Here is a 15,056-nt window from a genome sequence, read left to right on the forward strand (position 1 = left end):
AACGTGACTGTCTCTCTCTAACTCGCTGTATTATCAGACCATGACCCAAGGAGTTAGAGCTGAAGGAATCACATGAAGTGGACTGCGGGGTGGAGCACTCCATACAATACTTTCTCGATCGGTTCTATATGAGCCGCATCTCTATCAGAATGCTGATCAACCAACACAGTGAGTACCATGAGATAGCCACGTGTCTCTGTCTAACATATCTCTCTCTAACTCGCTGTACCATCAGGTCATGGCCCAAGGAGTCTTAGAGCTGAAGGAATCACATGAAGTGGACTGCGGGGTGGAGCACTCCATACAATACTTTCTCGATCGGTTCTATATGAGCCGCATCTCTATCAGAATGCTGATCAACCAACACAGTGAGTACCATCAGATAGCCACGTCTCTGTCTAACATGACTGTCTCTCTTCCTCGCTGTATCATCAGGCCATGGCCCAAGGAGTCTTATAGCTGAAGGAATCACATGAAGTAGACTGCGGAGTGGAGCACTCCATACAATACTTTCTCGACCGGTTCTATATGAGCCGCATCTCTATCAGAATGCTGATCAACCAACACAGTGAGTACCATCAGATAGCCACGTGTCTCTGTCTAACATGTCTCTCTCTAACTCGCTGTACCATCAGGCCATGGCCCAAGGAGTCTTATAGCTGAAGGAATCACATGAAGTTGACTGCGGGGTGGAGCACTCCATACAATACTTCCTCGACCGGTTCTATATGAGCCGCATCTCTATCAGGATGCTGATCAACCAACACAGTGAGTACCATCAGATAGCCACGTCTCTGTCTAACATGACTGTCTCTCTTCCTCGCTGTATCATCAGACCATGGCCCAAGGAGTCTTAGAGCTGAAGGAATCACATGAAGTGGACTGCGGGGTGGAGCACTCCATACAATACTTCCTCGACCGGTTCTATATGAGCCGCATCTCTATCAGAATGCTGATCAACCAACACAGTGAGTACCATCAGATAGCCACGTCTCTGTCTAACATGACTGTCTCTCTTCCTCGCTGTATCATCAGACCATGACCCAAGGAGTCTTAGAGCTGAAGGAATCACATGAAGTAGACTGCGGGGTGGAGCACTCCATACAATACTTTCTCGATCGGTTCTATATGAGCCGCATCTCTATCAGAATGCTGATCAACCAACACAGTGAGTACCATCAGATAGCCACGTGTCTCTGTCTAACATGTCTCTCTCTAACTCGCTGTACCATCAGGCCATGGCCCAAGGAGTCTTAGAGCTGAAGGAATCACATGAAGTAGACTGCGTGGTGGAGCACTCCATACAATACTTCCTCGACCGGTTCTATATGAGCCGCATCTCTATCAGAATGCTGATCAACCAACACAGTGAGTACCATCAGATAGCCACGTCTCTGTCTAACATGACTGTCTCTCTTCCTCGCTGTATCATCAGGCCATGGCCCAAGGAGTCTTAGAGCTGAAGGAATCACATGAAGTAGACTGCGGGGTGGAGTACTCCATACAATACTTCCTCGATCGGTTCTATATGAGCCGCATCTCTATCAGAATGCTGATCAACCAACACAGTGAGTACCATCAGATAGCCACGTGTCTCTGTCTAACGTGACTGTCTCTCTCTAACTCGCTGTACCATCAGGCCATGGCCCAAGGAGTCTTAGAGCTGAAGGAATCACATGAAGTGGACTGCGGGGTGGAGCACTCCATACAATACTTCCTCGGCCGGTTCTATATGAGCCGCATCTCTATCAGAATGCTGATCAACCAACACAGTGAGTACCATCAGATAGCCACGTCTCTGTCTAACATGACTGTCTCTCTTCCTCGCTGTATCATCAGACCATGACCCAAAGAGTCTTAGAGCTGAAGGAATCACATGAAGTGGACTGCGGGGTGGAGTACTCCATACAATACTTCCTCGACCGGTTCTATATGAGCCGCATCTGTATCAGAATGCTGATCAACCAACACAGTGAGTACAGAGAAAATTATTGAGCATTAGATTTTTCGTTCGTCGCGACATCTATTGTCAACTTTGCAACATCTACTTGACGCTAGATGTCGACTACGAAAATAATTCGCGTTTTGGAAAGAAAACTGATATATGATTATTACTCTTTCCTTACTTATATTTTTCTATGCTAAGAGCAGGGCTCGGAACCGGTATTTTTAAAAAACCCCGAAATAGACAAATATTTTGAATTATTTTATGCTCTTTACGTAGGACTGAATCATGTATTTAGGTAACGACTTTGTGTTATAAGATTGTCCTATTAAAAATAAAATAATAAGCCATAGAACGAAAACAAACGCAATAATACCGGGATTTTTGTATGGAGCAAATACCGGTTTCCGACCCCTAGCTAAGACTCACCATACAAATAAATGTTAATAGGAAACTTCTCTTTCCAGCAATCCTGTTCGGCGAACAGCCAGTGGGCGCTAAGCAGGCGTCGGTGAACGGCATGGGAAATGGGGGGCGACACATCGGGTGCATCGACCCCGCGTGCGACGTGGCGGGCGTCGTGCGGGACGCGTACGAGAACGCGAGGTTCCTCTGCGACAGATACTATCTGGCCTCGCCCGAGCTGGTGCTGCTGCAGTGCGGAGGTGGGTTGCAGAAAACTAGTGCCCGTGCCATATCTGCAAAGTTATATACTAAACTGAAAATCGTAGTTCAAGACCAAAAAAAAGTGAGACAATGTTGCCACTTTTTACTAGCGCGTCTTGTATTTACCTATGGCAACATCGTCTTACTTTTTTTAATCTTGAACTACGATTTTCAATATATAGCTCCTCAAATCTGCTATTGCTTCTGGTTTCATTAGGTAGGAAACTTACCTCAAATGGAATTGTACTTAGTAATCGGTATTGTAGATTACAAAGTAATCTGGGAATCTGTAATCAGATTACAAAGTAATTTCGAGTAATCGTGGAATCAGGAATCAATTACGAAATGCCCATCTCTGTAGGTAAGTTTTTGAAGATGACCGAAACCGGTTAAAAATAACTGATATCCAAATTTAAACCACATTATTTTTCTGCTATTGCTTCTGGTTTCATTAGGTAAGTTTTTTGAAGATGACCGAAACCGGTTAAATATAACCGGTATCCAAATTTTTAACCACATTATTTTTCTGCTATTGCTTCTGGTTTCAGTAGGTTAGTTTTTGAAGATGACCGAAACCGGTTAAAAAGAACCGGTATCCAGATTTTAATCATAATTCTTTATTTGATAATCAAACAATCTTTGTATTCACCACACCACACACACACCACCCCACCACACCACATTAACCACATTATTTTGTTGCAGTCCCCAGCGAGCGCCCCATGCCCGTGGTGTACGTGCCCTCCCATCTCTACCACATGCTCTTCGAGCTCTTCAAGAATGCCATGAGGGCCACCATGGAGAGCCATGAGAGCTGCCCGCCTCCCATCACTGTCAACATTGTGCCGGGGAAGGAAGATGTTTCTGTTAAGGTCAGTAAAATAATAGATTAAAGCCTGAAGGATGAGGGACAGATCCAGACAGTTTTCTATTTGGTTAACTGATAACAGTTTCAAGTGAGGTACCCGAAAATATAAAAACAAATTGCTTACATTGATTTAACTTTCAAAAGAAACAGAGTACAGAGATATTACGGTAAGAAATTGGAATCCGGTTAATTTTGATTAAAGAGGTGTTGTATGGAGAATCGGAAACCGGTTACTTTTCATACCGGTTGTCGCTGTCAACACTGTTTCAGGGAAAGATGTTTCTGTTAAGGTCAGTTATCCTTCGAAATTACGCTATCCTCCAGCCGCCCAGAGGCCTATAAAATGGTCTCCCGTTCCATTCTAATTTGAATCTTTATTTTGACAAATCAACATCGCATTTGTCTTGGCTATTTTAGATGTCTGGGCGGCTAGAGTGGCTAAAAACTGATATTGCTTCTTATTCGAAAACTAGAATCTTCTAAAGATGTTAAGGTTCCTACCTTAACCGTAGGAACCCCTTAAATTAACAGGATTTAAAGGCCACTTATAGGGAGCGTGCATGAACTATAGGGGGCAGCATAGGGGCCGTCAGATTATTGGCGCGAGGCGTAAACGTGAAGTTTATACTTCCGATGTAGCCCACAAGGTGGCAGAACTTACTATGCACAAGGGAATGTACGAGAACGATAGATGGTAGCGCTTGCTTTGGCAATGTCCATGTTTATGTTTCCGATTCAGGCCACAAGATGGCAGACCCTCCAACGCGTACGGTCCCTATAGCGATTTAAGAAATGAGATCTCAGAAAATTGTTCAAATTAATGTAATAAAAGTGTTAGAAATTTAGAATGAACGCAAGCCCCTACAAATATTGCATGAGCAATGTTTCACACTCGCCGTGTGCACTACACAAAAATAGGCGCTCTCTCTCTGTGTGCCTACATGTTGCCGCGTCATTGTCTAATGTAATTTTGATTTTCTTTTATTTAATATATTCATATAAGTTTGCTCTGCTTGTGTTATTTATTTCATCAGGTTATGGGCTTCTCCCTACCTGTTAAAGTTAGTTTCGAGAAATATTAAGTGTTTAAAGTAAATAGTAAGAAGTAAAATCTCGGGAAGTTAACCTCAAAAATCGAGTTTAGTTTCGGTCGCCGGAGTTAATTTTTTTCAGCTTTTCAGCATATAAGTTGTAAAATATGGCATCAAACAGTCATATGATGGCCATAGAAAAGCTCACAGGCCGTGACAACTGGACAAGTTGGAGTTTCGCCGTCAAAGCCTATCTTCAACATGAGGAACTTTGGAACTGTGTTGAAGGAACAGATACAGATGCTAAGAAAGACTTAAAGGCAAAATCAAAGCTTATACTCTTAGTGGATCCCATGTTATATGTTCATATACAAGAGGCAAATTCAGCGAAAGAGGTATGGGACAATTTAACACAAGCATTTCAAGACTCAGGTTTGCTACGGAAAGTTGGTTTATTAAAAGATTTGATAAATACAACCTTAGAAAACAGTAGTAGCATAGAAGATTATGTGAATAAATTAATGTCTTCAGCGCACAAGTTGCGAAATATATCATTTGAAGTAGATGATGAGTGGCTCGGGACACTGATGTTAGCAGGCTTGCCAGATGTTTACAAGCCTATGATCATGGGAATTGAGAGTTCCGGTGTGAAAATTAGCGCAGACTTGATAAAAACGAAGCTCTTGCAAGAGGTGACAAGAACTGACGCTACCGCTAGTACCGCTTTCTACACAAACTCCAAAAATAAATATTCCAAAAGTAATCAGTCTCCGTCTCAGACTAAGCCTAAGGGTCCGCGTTGTTTTACATGCAACAAGTACGGGCATTTGAGCAAGAATTGTTGGCACAAGAAGAATAAATCAGATGCTAAAAATAATAAAGATAATTGTGGTTTCATCGCTGCCTTTTCAGCCATGCAGTCAAATAATGATATGAACTGGTATGTGGACACTGGGTGTTCACATCATTCAACACCGCACCGAGAATGGTTGGAAAATGTAAGAAATCCGCCTATTAAAAGCATAACAATTGCTAACAACCAACACTTACATGTAGAATGTTGTGGCGATTTAACAATACAGGTACCGGACAAAAATGGAGGAAGTAATGCAATTCTGGTGAGAGAAGTATTATTTGTACCTGAAATGGCTACTAATTTGTTATCTGTGGGTATGATAATTAAAGCTGGTTGTAAAATTGATTTTCATAAAAAAGGCTGTGACATAAAAAACCAGACCGGGCAAATAGTAGCTACTTGCACTGAAATGAACAATACCTATAAGCTTAATGTTTTTAATAAGGAAGTTAAGGCGATGACAGCTACCACAGCGACAGATACCTACTTAATGCATCAGAGAATGGGGCATTTGAATTTTAATGATGTTGATAAAATACCAAACTGTGCTACCGGTGTTCAATTAGTACAGCAGTCTGAAAGTTGTGTAACATGTGTTTCATGCTTAGAAGGAAAGCAAACAAGACAACCATTTCCAAACAGTGGCTCCCGGGCAAAAGAGTTGCTAGAGCTAATCCATAGTGATGTATGTGGTCCGCTACAAACCACATCAGTTGGAGGTTGCAGGTACTTTACAACTTTTGTTGATGATTATTCAAGGAAAGCTTTTGTGTATTTTATCAAGAGTAAAGCCGAGGTATTCGATAAATTTGTAGAATTTAAATGTCGTGTAGAAAATGAGTTGAATAAAAAGATAAAGGTGGTGCGCAGTGACAACGGCAAAGAATATGTAAATAAAAACTTTGATGTTTATTTGAAGAAAAATGGCATAATGCACCAGACATCCACTCCATACACACCCGAACAGAATGGGTTGTCCGAACGTATGAACCGTACACTTATTGAACGTGCTAAATATATGATCTTAAATGCTGGTTTACAGAATGACCTGTGGGCTGAGGCAGTGGCGACTGCGGCGTATATTGTAAATCGCTCGCCAACTCGTGCACTTGGCTACATCACACCTGAAGAAGTATGGACCGGAAATAAACCAGATTTGAGCCATATGAGAATATTTGGATGCAAGGCAATGGTGCATGTACCAAAAGAAAAACGACAGAAACTGGATGCAAAATCAACTGAGTTTATTTTTGTTGGTTATTCGGAATGTACAAAAGGGTACCGGTTTATGGATCCTAAAACCAAGAAAATAATCATGAGTAGAGATGTCGTGTTTCTTGAATCAAGTGTGAAGCGAAATGTCGTTCCTGCCACGCCTGAAAACTCTGAAACAAAAAGAAAACAAGTTAGAAACAAAAGTTTGAAAAGTGAAGTAAATAATATAAAGAAAAATGTGATATACTTACCTTTAACGGAACAGCCTGAAGTGAGGTCTGAAGAAGATGATGATGATGATGACACTACACTGGAAATTTCAGATACACAAAGCTCAAGTTCTACTGTGCGTGATGGTCTTGCAGACTCTCCAACTACACCGAGGACTCCGATAGAGCCCGAATCATCGAGCTCAAGTCCTATAGTAGAAGAAGATTCCACAGATGAAACATACTTACCTGATCATAATGAGAGCTTTCATACTCCTCAGTCGTACAAAGAAAAACTCAGACCACGCCGTGACAAGCAGGGTACCGATTTAAATCCGACTTCTTATATGTGCATGAACGCTGAGTCTACCCCAAGTCTGCTCAACAGCGATCCTCAGAGCCTTGAAGAGGCCCTTAAAGATGATAAGGCGACAGAGTGGATAAAAGCGATGCATGAAGAATATCAATCGTTAATAAGTAATAATACCTGGTCTCTAGTGGACAAACCGGCTGGTAAGAAAGTTATACCATGCAAGTGGGTGTATAAAACAAAAATGAACGAAAATGGAGATATAACACGTTATAAAGCCAGGCTTGTTATTAAAGGTTATAAACAGACAAAAGGAATTGACTACCATGAGATCTATGCACCTGTTGTAAGATATTCCTCTGTTAGATATCTCATTGGGTTAGCTGCAAAATATCAGTTAAAAATACATCAAATGGACGCTGTTACAGCGTTTCTTCAGGGCGACGTTGAAGAAGAAATATATATGTCTCCGCCGCCTTATTTTGAACAAGGAAATAAAGTATGTTGTTTAAACAAAGCCATCTATGGGCTAAAGCAAGCAAGTAGACAATGGAACAAGAAATTAAACAGTGTTTTATTGGAAATTGGGTTAGTCAGATCAAAGGTGGACCCATGTATCTACTATAGAATATTAAACAAAGAAGATATATTTTTTGTAACTGTATATGTGGATGACTTGCTATGTTTGTTCAACAATGACAGCACTGCTAGTATGATCAAAGAAAAACTGAAAGAAAAGTTTCATATGAAGGATATGGGAAGAGCGACCCAATGTATTGGTTTCAATATCACCGAAAACAAAAATAAAGAAATATCACTTGACCAATCTATTTATATAGAGAAAATTTTAAGTCGGTTTGGAATGTTGGATAGTAAACCAGTATGGACTCCAAGTGAAGCAAATATACAGTTAAAGAAAGCTGAAAGTAATGAAGAGATATTGGCTGACATACCTTATCATGAGGCCGTTGGGTGCTTATTGTATTTGTCTCAAGGGACAAGACCCGACATAGCATATATTGTCAATTCATTGAGTAGATTCAATAGCCAGCCTACTGCTCAACACTGGACAGCACTGAAGAGGGTCCTAAGATATTTGAAGGCTACAATGAATTATAAGTTAACCTTCAATGGCAATAATGAAAATATTACTGGTTACTGCGATGCTGATTGGGCCGGTAACACTGAAGACCGAAGATCGTGTACTGGGTACACATTTATTTTTCAGGGTGCCGCCATAAGTTGGTGTTCCAAACGTCAACCAACTATTGCTCTATCAACTGCTGAAGCTGAGTACATGTCGTTATCTACAGCTGTACAAGAGGCACTCTGGTTAAAGCAATTACAAGATGATTTCTGGCCAGAGCTTTCAGAATCACCAATAACTATATTTTGTGATAACCAAAGTGCAATTAGCATTTCAGGTACTGAGGCATTCCGTGCTAGAAGCAAACACATAGATGTCCGGTATCACTTTGTGAGGGAGAAGATAGCCACCAAACAAATTGTGGTTAAGTACATGAAGACTCAAGATATGGTGGCTGACGTATTGACGAAGGCTTTGCATCAACCAAAACACAAGGCCTTCACCGAATCAATGGGTTTGCGTCCAGTGGAGGATGTTAGAAATTTAGAATGAACGCAAGCCCCTACAAATATTGCATGAGCAATGTTTCACACTCGCCGTGTGCACTACACAAAAATAGGCGCTCTCTCTCTGTGTGCCTACATGTTGCCGCGTCATTGTCTAATGTAATTTTGATTTTCTTTCATTTAATATATTCATATAAGTTTGCTCTGCTTGTGTTATTTATTTCATCAAAAAGGTATAAATTATATATTCTTATTTAATGTTTTTTTTTTATTTCAGATGTCGGACCTCGGCGGTGGCATACCCCGCAGCGTATCGGATCTCCTCTTTAAGTACATGTACAGTACAGCGCCACAGCCTTCGAAGTCGGACTCTCATACCGTACCGCTGGCCGGTGAGTTTAATTTGATTGCTAAGGCCCACTTGCACCATTCCACTGGGTTAACGATTAAACCTGGATTTACCATGGTTACCAGTACAATATGACACCAGGTTATCGGTTAAACCGGTTCCGGTTTAACCCGGATTAGTAGGATGGTGCAAGTGGGCCTAAATCCACTTAGGGTAGCCCTCTTTTACTACTCTTTCTAGTTACTATAATTTTAAAATTAAATCTAACTGTAAATTTTAGAAACATAATTATGTTATTATTAATATGTTTTTTTTGTTACACAGGTTACGGATACGGGCTGCCTATATCGCGGCTGTACGCGCGGTATTTCCACGGGGACTTGACGCTCATGTCGTGTGAGGGATATGGCACGGACGCCGTCATCTATCTGAAGGTACATTTTTTACACTATAGGTTCTAGTTAGAAATGTTAATAGGATGTAATGTGTTTATAATTTCTGTCTTTGTGTTTTTTAAAATCTTGAATTTGAACTGGCAAAACAGGGCTCGGAACCGGTTTTTTTAAAACCCGAGATAGCCCAATATTTTTAATTATTTTATGCTATTTACGTTGGTCTGAATCATGTATTTAGGTAACAACATTATTCCATTCAATAACCCAAACAACGAAACAGAACGTAATAATACCGGTATTTTTTGTATTAAGATAATACCGGTTCCGAGCCTTGTGGCAAAAGTTGTTTGTTAGAATAATTCTGTCTTTTTCTTGAGCTAGTATTACTTTAAAATCCCAAAAATTGATCTTGCCCGACCAAGGGCTACGGAACGCACGCTCCGTGTTTCATGGCCGAGCTGAAACCCTAAGTTTTTGTGAACACTTCATAATATTTCAGTCTTAAGGTCCCCCACCTAGCATCCACACTATCACTAGCATCCATTGAGCGTCGGCGTCTAGTCAGCGGCGCTGACTCAGCGCTATAGAAAATGGCGTTGCTGCGCAGTTGCGCCAACGATGCGTCAAGCAGCAGCCACAACTCTGCGGCTGCTGACTGACTGGACGCCGATGCTAGGGAGACGATAGTATAGGGTGGCTCTAAGAACGGTGCTAGTCCATTGTGTTCATAGATCGTGTCCTTCATTCATATTTTTACTTCCAGGCGCTCTCGAACGAGGCTAACGAGCTCCTCCCGATCTTCAACAAGACCTCGACGAAGTTCTACCGGCCCTCCGCGCAGCTCGCAGACTGGTCCGGCAGCCTCCAGACCGCCGGCACGCCTAAAGGCAGCCGCGAAAAAGTATCCCCTCTGTCTCACAGTGTGGCGTAATACCCCGTTTTTTTGGAAATTTTATAACCTCAAATGTTGTTACTTTTTTCTTTGTTAAATCTGAGTAACTATGCGTTTACATATTATTGTACCGCAATATTAGATTCTATTTCTCACTTTCTAACAATAAATCATTTGTATTTTATATCATAGCTAGGAACCCTAGCATTTCGGAAGGAAAAGTTACTTACTACTTTTGAGGTTAAAAAAATCATTAAAAAAGGGGTATACCGACCATTTGATCTATATACTTGTGTGGATAACGATCGGTCTTCAACCTCGCACATGATTCCACTTTTCGAACCGCTCACTATATTGGGTTCAGGCTTGGAACCAGTATTGAAATACCAGTTAATATCGTTCCAAAACCGTTACATTATTTCGTCCATTAAAAATAATTGAATGCGAACTGATAAATTTCGTTCCCTAGATCCTTACCGGTAAGTGAACGGAATTTCATGGTTCATGTAGAACGATAACACCGGTTACTCTCGATTCTCGGAGACAGTCGGTTAAGCTCGTCTTCAAACGTGAAACAGATTATTTGCTCGTTCTATCTTGCTTTCGATATTGGCAATTTAACCGGTTAATTTAGTTCCACGAACGAAATGGCATAAACCGGTATATCAATAGAACAGTTCTTTAACCGGCAACCGCAAACGGAAACGAAATCAAAGGATTTCGTTCATTCACCCGGGAAATAATAGTTCCGAAACCGGTTTGAAAAAAAAAACGGTTTCCGAGCCCTGTATAGGTTATTAGAAAAGAACCCATTTAAGATAAGGGTTGAACTAGAAAATTTGGCTTCATAGCCCTTAATTTTAAATCCTTATGAGAAACGTGGACCTAATTGTTGTTTCAGACAGTTTTGGCTGATCGATCGCTATTGTATAAAAATGTTTTTATTTATGTCGAATTTCTGGGCCCAGAAAGTTACTCAATATAGACTTTGGTTAGGTTCACACATAAAATTTAAATAGGAAATAATATATTATGATACAAAATTTATTTGTTAACACAAATCCCGTTACATTCAAACCTTTTTCAATTATTTTTGTTCAAGTCAAAAAATATACATAAAAAATCATTATTGATGGTTTACATAGATTAATGTACATTTTGTATAAATGTTTATGTATTAAATCACTATGACGTACAGTCGTCGTCAAAAATATCTGAACACGCACTCTAACGCCTTGAAAATAGAGGCGTGTTCAGATATTTATGAGCACCTTGACCGCTCCGATATATCTGATGACGACTGTACGTACGCCCGTGTGTTAAAGAGATAATATTTTTTAATCACGATATCACGTAGGTAACATTGTACTACTCAAAACTGTTGTAAAATTACGAAAATACTCAATTTTGTATTGAAATAAAAGGGCCCAAGAGTTCGTTCGTTTTTCTTTAAATGTGATATTCGGTTAAGAATGTGTTTTATCTAGGAGAATGGCCAAACATGGACTGAGTGTTGATAGTGTTAGGTGTTTCATAGTGTTGTAGCATCTTCTTATGGACCCTCCTAAGGTCCAGCCATACAAATTTGCCACAGAAATTAGAAGCTACAATGTAGGAAATAGAATTGATATTGCATTGTTCAAAAATTGAACGAAACAAAGCAAAAGCAACTCTGTTCCAATCGAATATGATTTAAATTTCCTTGGACTGAATAAGTACTATAGGTAGGACCTTGGGTCTTAGGAGGATACTAGCGTCTTGAGAGTCGGCGTCTAGTCGCTATGGAAAATGGCGTCGCTACGCAATTGCGCTAACGTTGTGTCGAGCAGCAGCCATAGATTTGACTAGGCTGCTGCATAGATTTGACAAGGCGACGCCGACGCTCGAAAAACGCTAGTGTGGGGTGTCCCTATGCGGTTATCACGTCAGTGTGGTGTCCGCCTTACAGACTATAGTGTGACAGGGTATTGGGATACTAACTTGTAATTAGATACAGCATTGCCACTGACTATACAGTGTGTTTTCTGTAACAAGAGCAATAAATTAAACTGTAAGGCTGTAGGTACTCCTCAAACTGACCAATATTTGTTCAGAAACTTTTGAAAATAACTCATGTTTTTATTACACTTTAAAGTTTATTCTAAGACGCAATGTATTGCAAATTTTGTTATGTTAAAAGCGTGACAAGTAACGTCAAACACACTGATGGCAGCGTACATTGAAGGCAATATCTATATTTATTTTGTATGAAAAAGAGGAAGTCTAAAGGATTCATAATTATTAGAAGTTGCTGAACAAATGTTGGTCAGTTTGAGGAGTACAGGCTTTAGTTTAATTTATTGCTCCTGTTACAGGAAGCATCCTGTATATTCTGACATAGATGTACCTTATAAAAGGAAGAGGCGTAGCTACGATAGACGGTAGAGATAATGTAATGAAAAAGCTAAAGAAATCGTATAAAATTTATCGATCAACATGAAAGAAATTGTGATATTCGTCTATTCTGAGAGGATAAAAAATTAATCACCTAATGGTTATGATAAAAAAATAATTTATTCCTTATTTATTATAATTTTTAAATTATTAATCTATGTTCTGTATCGTTATTTATTTAATTGCTATAATGCTTTTATTTAACTGTCATTGGTATAAATATTTTTGTGCTTTTCAAGCTCAACACTATGAAACACCTCAATAGGTAGGAACCAAATGTATGAAATTTATTCTATTACATAATTAATTTTAAGAAAAATATATCAATAAATTGGTAGATGTTTAGATAAATTCCATGGTGACACTTTTAGAAAATTACGAAGCATTTTGTACTTTATTTACTTTATGGCAAAGTATAAATGTTGATTAGTTCAAGGTATATTGATACCTTATTATTATTATATTAAGTAGAAATATAAATTTAATTTCGAAAAAAAAAAAACTCATGTGCATAATTGTTTCGATTGAATTTTCTCGGAAACGTTCGTATTTGTCATGCTACTACTTCAGTCAACCTCAGCATTTTATGTGCTTGAGACTTTAGGCCCACTTGCACCATGCCACTAACCCGGGGTTAACCTGTTAAAACTGGAGTAACCCCCATGGTACCAGTACAATTTGACACTGGGTTAACGGTTTAACCGATTAACCTCGGGTTAGTGGGATGGTGTCAAACTGTACTGGTAAGGGCCACTTGCACCATTAACTAACCCGGGGTTAACCTGTTAAAACTGGAGTAACCCCCATGGTACCAGTACAATTTGACACTGGGTTAACGGTTTAACCGATTAACCTCGGGTTAGTGGGATGGTGCAAGTGGCGCTAAGCGTGGTAACTTCAGGTTTAACCTGTTAACCCCGGGTTAGTGGATGGTGCAAGTGGGCCTTACTGAAATAGCACGACACGTTCGTACGTTTCCGTGAAAATACTATGGAAAATAATTATGCACTACATCTGTAGGTACTAAAGTTATATAATTGCCTTTAGCCATATCAAAAAACTGTACCTACCATGAATCTAAATAGATGTATTAGAAAATATCATGTTTGTCAAAACTTATGTAATAGTGTTGAAACAAAAACTCATCTTGTTGAAACAGGCGATAAATGAGTGAACCAACTTTTTCTTGTCACTAGTTGCCATGGTTACGGTCTCCTGGGTCACTCTTGAAATACTAGTTATTTCGTATTTAAATGAACCAAACTTGAATTTTTTGGTGGTTATAAGGCCATAATGGGACATCTACATCTACTAAGTTTGTAGAACATGGTACAACAGCAGCTCTTCTAACAAACTATGCTACTATTGTCTCCTGGCTGATGGGACAGAATTAGAGATGCACCGGATATTCGGTTACTATCCGGTATCCGGTCTATCCGGCCGGATACCAGATAGTGACATACTATCCGGCCGGATACCGCATAGTAACATTGCTTGATTTCTGAGTAAACAAATTGGATCTAAGAAACAGTCACGGTCATAATTGTACCCGTTTATTATTTTAAAACAATTTAAACTTTCCACTCACTTGCACGCGCACTCAATTCGAACCCAGAAATGAGTGAGCGCGATCGTTAACTACGAAACAGGTCAAAACCTGCACAATGCGCATCTGAAGAACCGAAATGTAGGTATAGTTCCGCTGGCCGAATATTCGGCGGCCGGATACCGGATATTCGGCCGATGGTCAGGCCAAACATATCCGGTATCCGGCCAGACAACTATCCGTTGCATCTCTAGACAGAATAACAACAAGAAATAGTTGATCGACCTATATACACTTGTTGACATGAAAATTTAAATGCTAGAGTCTATCTAAGTTAACTTTGCATCGACTTGAACAGTAGGATAAGTGTCTTTACAGTCGTCATATTTTCATAGAAATTAATGATGACATTCCTACACTTTATCGTTGCATTTTAATGCAAATTTAGCTTGGACTGACTCTAAAAACTTTGCCAAATAGTCTCAATCTGTTGTAAACCTATTTTTGACATTAAGACTAGGGTTTGCACGACGGATCCGAAATATATGGGAAGATCCGCGGATCCGGATCCAGATCCGGATAATTTCCTACATTTCGGATCCGGATTGCAAACCCTAATTAAGACCCACTTGCACCATCCCACTAACCCGGAGTTAAGCGGTTAAACCGTTAACTCAACGTCAAATTGTACTGATAACCATGGTAACTCCAGGTTTAACCGGTTAACCCCGGGTTATTGGAATGGTGC

At 39.9% G+C, this 15,056-nt stretch overlaps 1 protein-coding gene across 1 annotated transcript in view; it reads left to right on the plus strand.

The window, feature by feature from the left end:
* The window catches only part of LOC134677149 (pyruvate dehydrogenase (acetyl-transferring) kinase, mitochondrial), a 53,317-nt gene extending 42,934 nt beyond the window's left edge, over positions 1–10,383 (plus strand). The window contains exons 5-9 of the mRNA XM_063535608.1: positions 2,413–2,610; positions 3,317–3,483; positions 8,971–9,085; positions 9,367–9,476; positions 10,201–10,383. Of these exons, the coding sequence (XP_063391678.1) occupies positions 2,413–2,610; positions 3,317–3,483; positions 8,971–9,085; positions 9,367–9,476; positions 10,201–10,368 (758 nt within the window). The 3' untranslated portion in view covers positions 10,369–10,383. The remainder of the gene's footprint in view (positions 1–2,412; positions 2,611–3,316; positions 3,484–8,970; positions 9,086–9,366; positions 9,477–10,200) is intronic.
* The last annotated feature ends 4,673 nt before the right edge of the window (positions 10,384–15,056 follow it).

This window comes from Cydia fagiglandana, chromosome 25, assembly GCF_963556715.1.
Source record: "Cydia fagiglandana chromosome 25, ilCydFagi1.1, whole genome shotgun sequence".
Taxonomy (NCBI): Eukaryota; Metazoa; Arthropoda; class Insecta; order Lepidoptera; family Tortricidae; genus Cydia; species Cydia fagiglandana.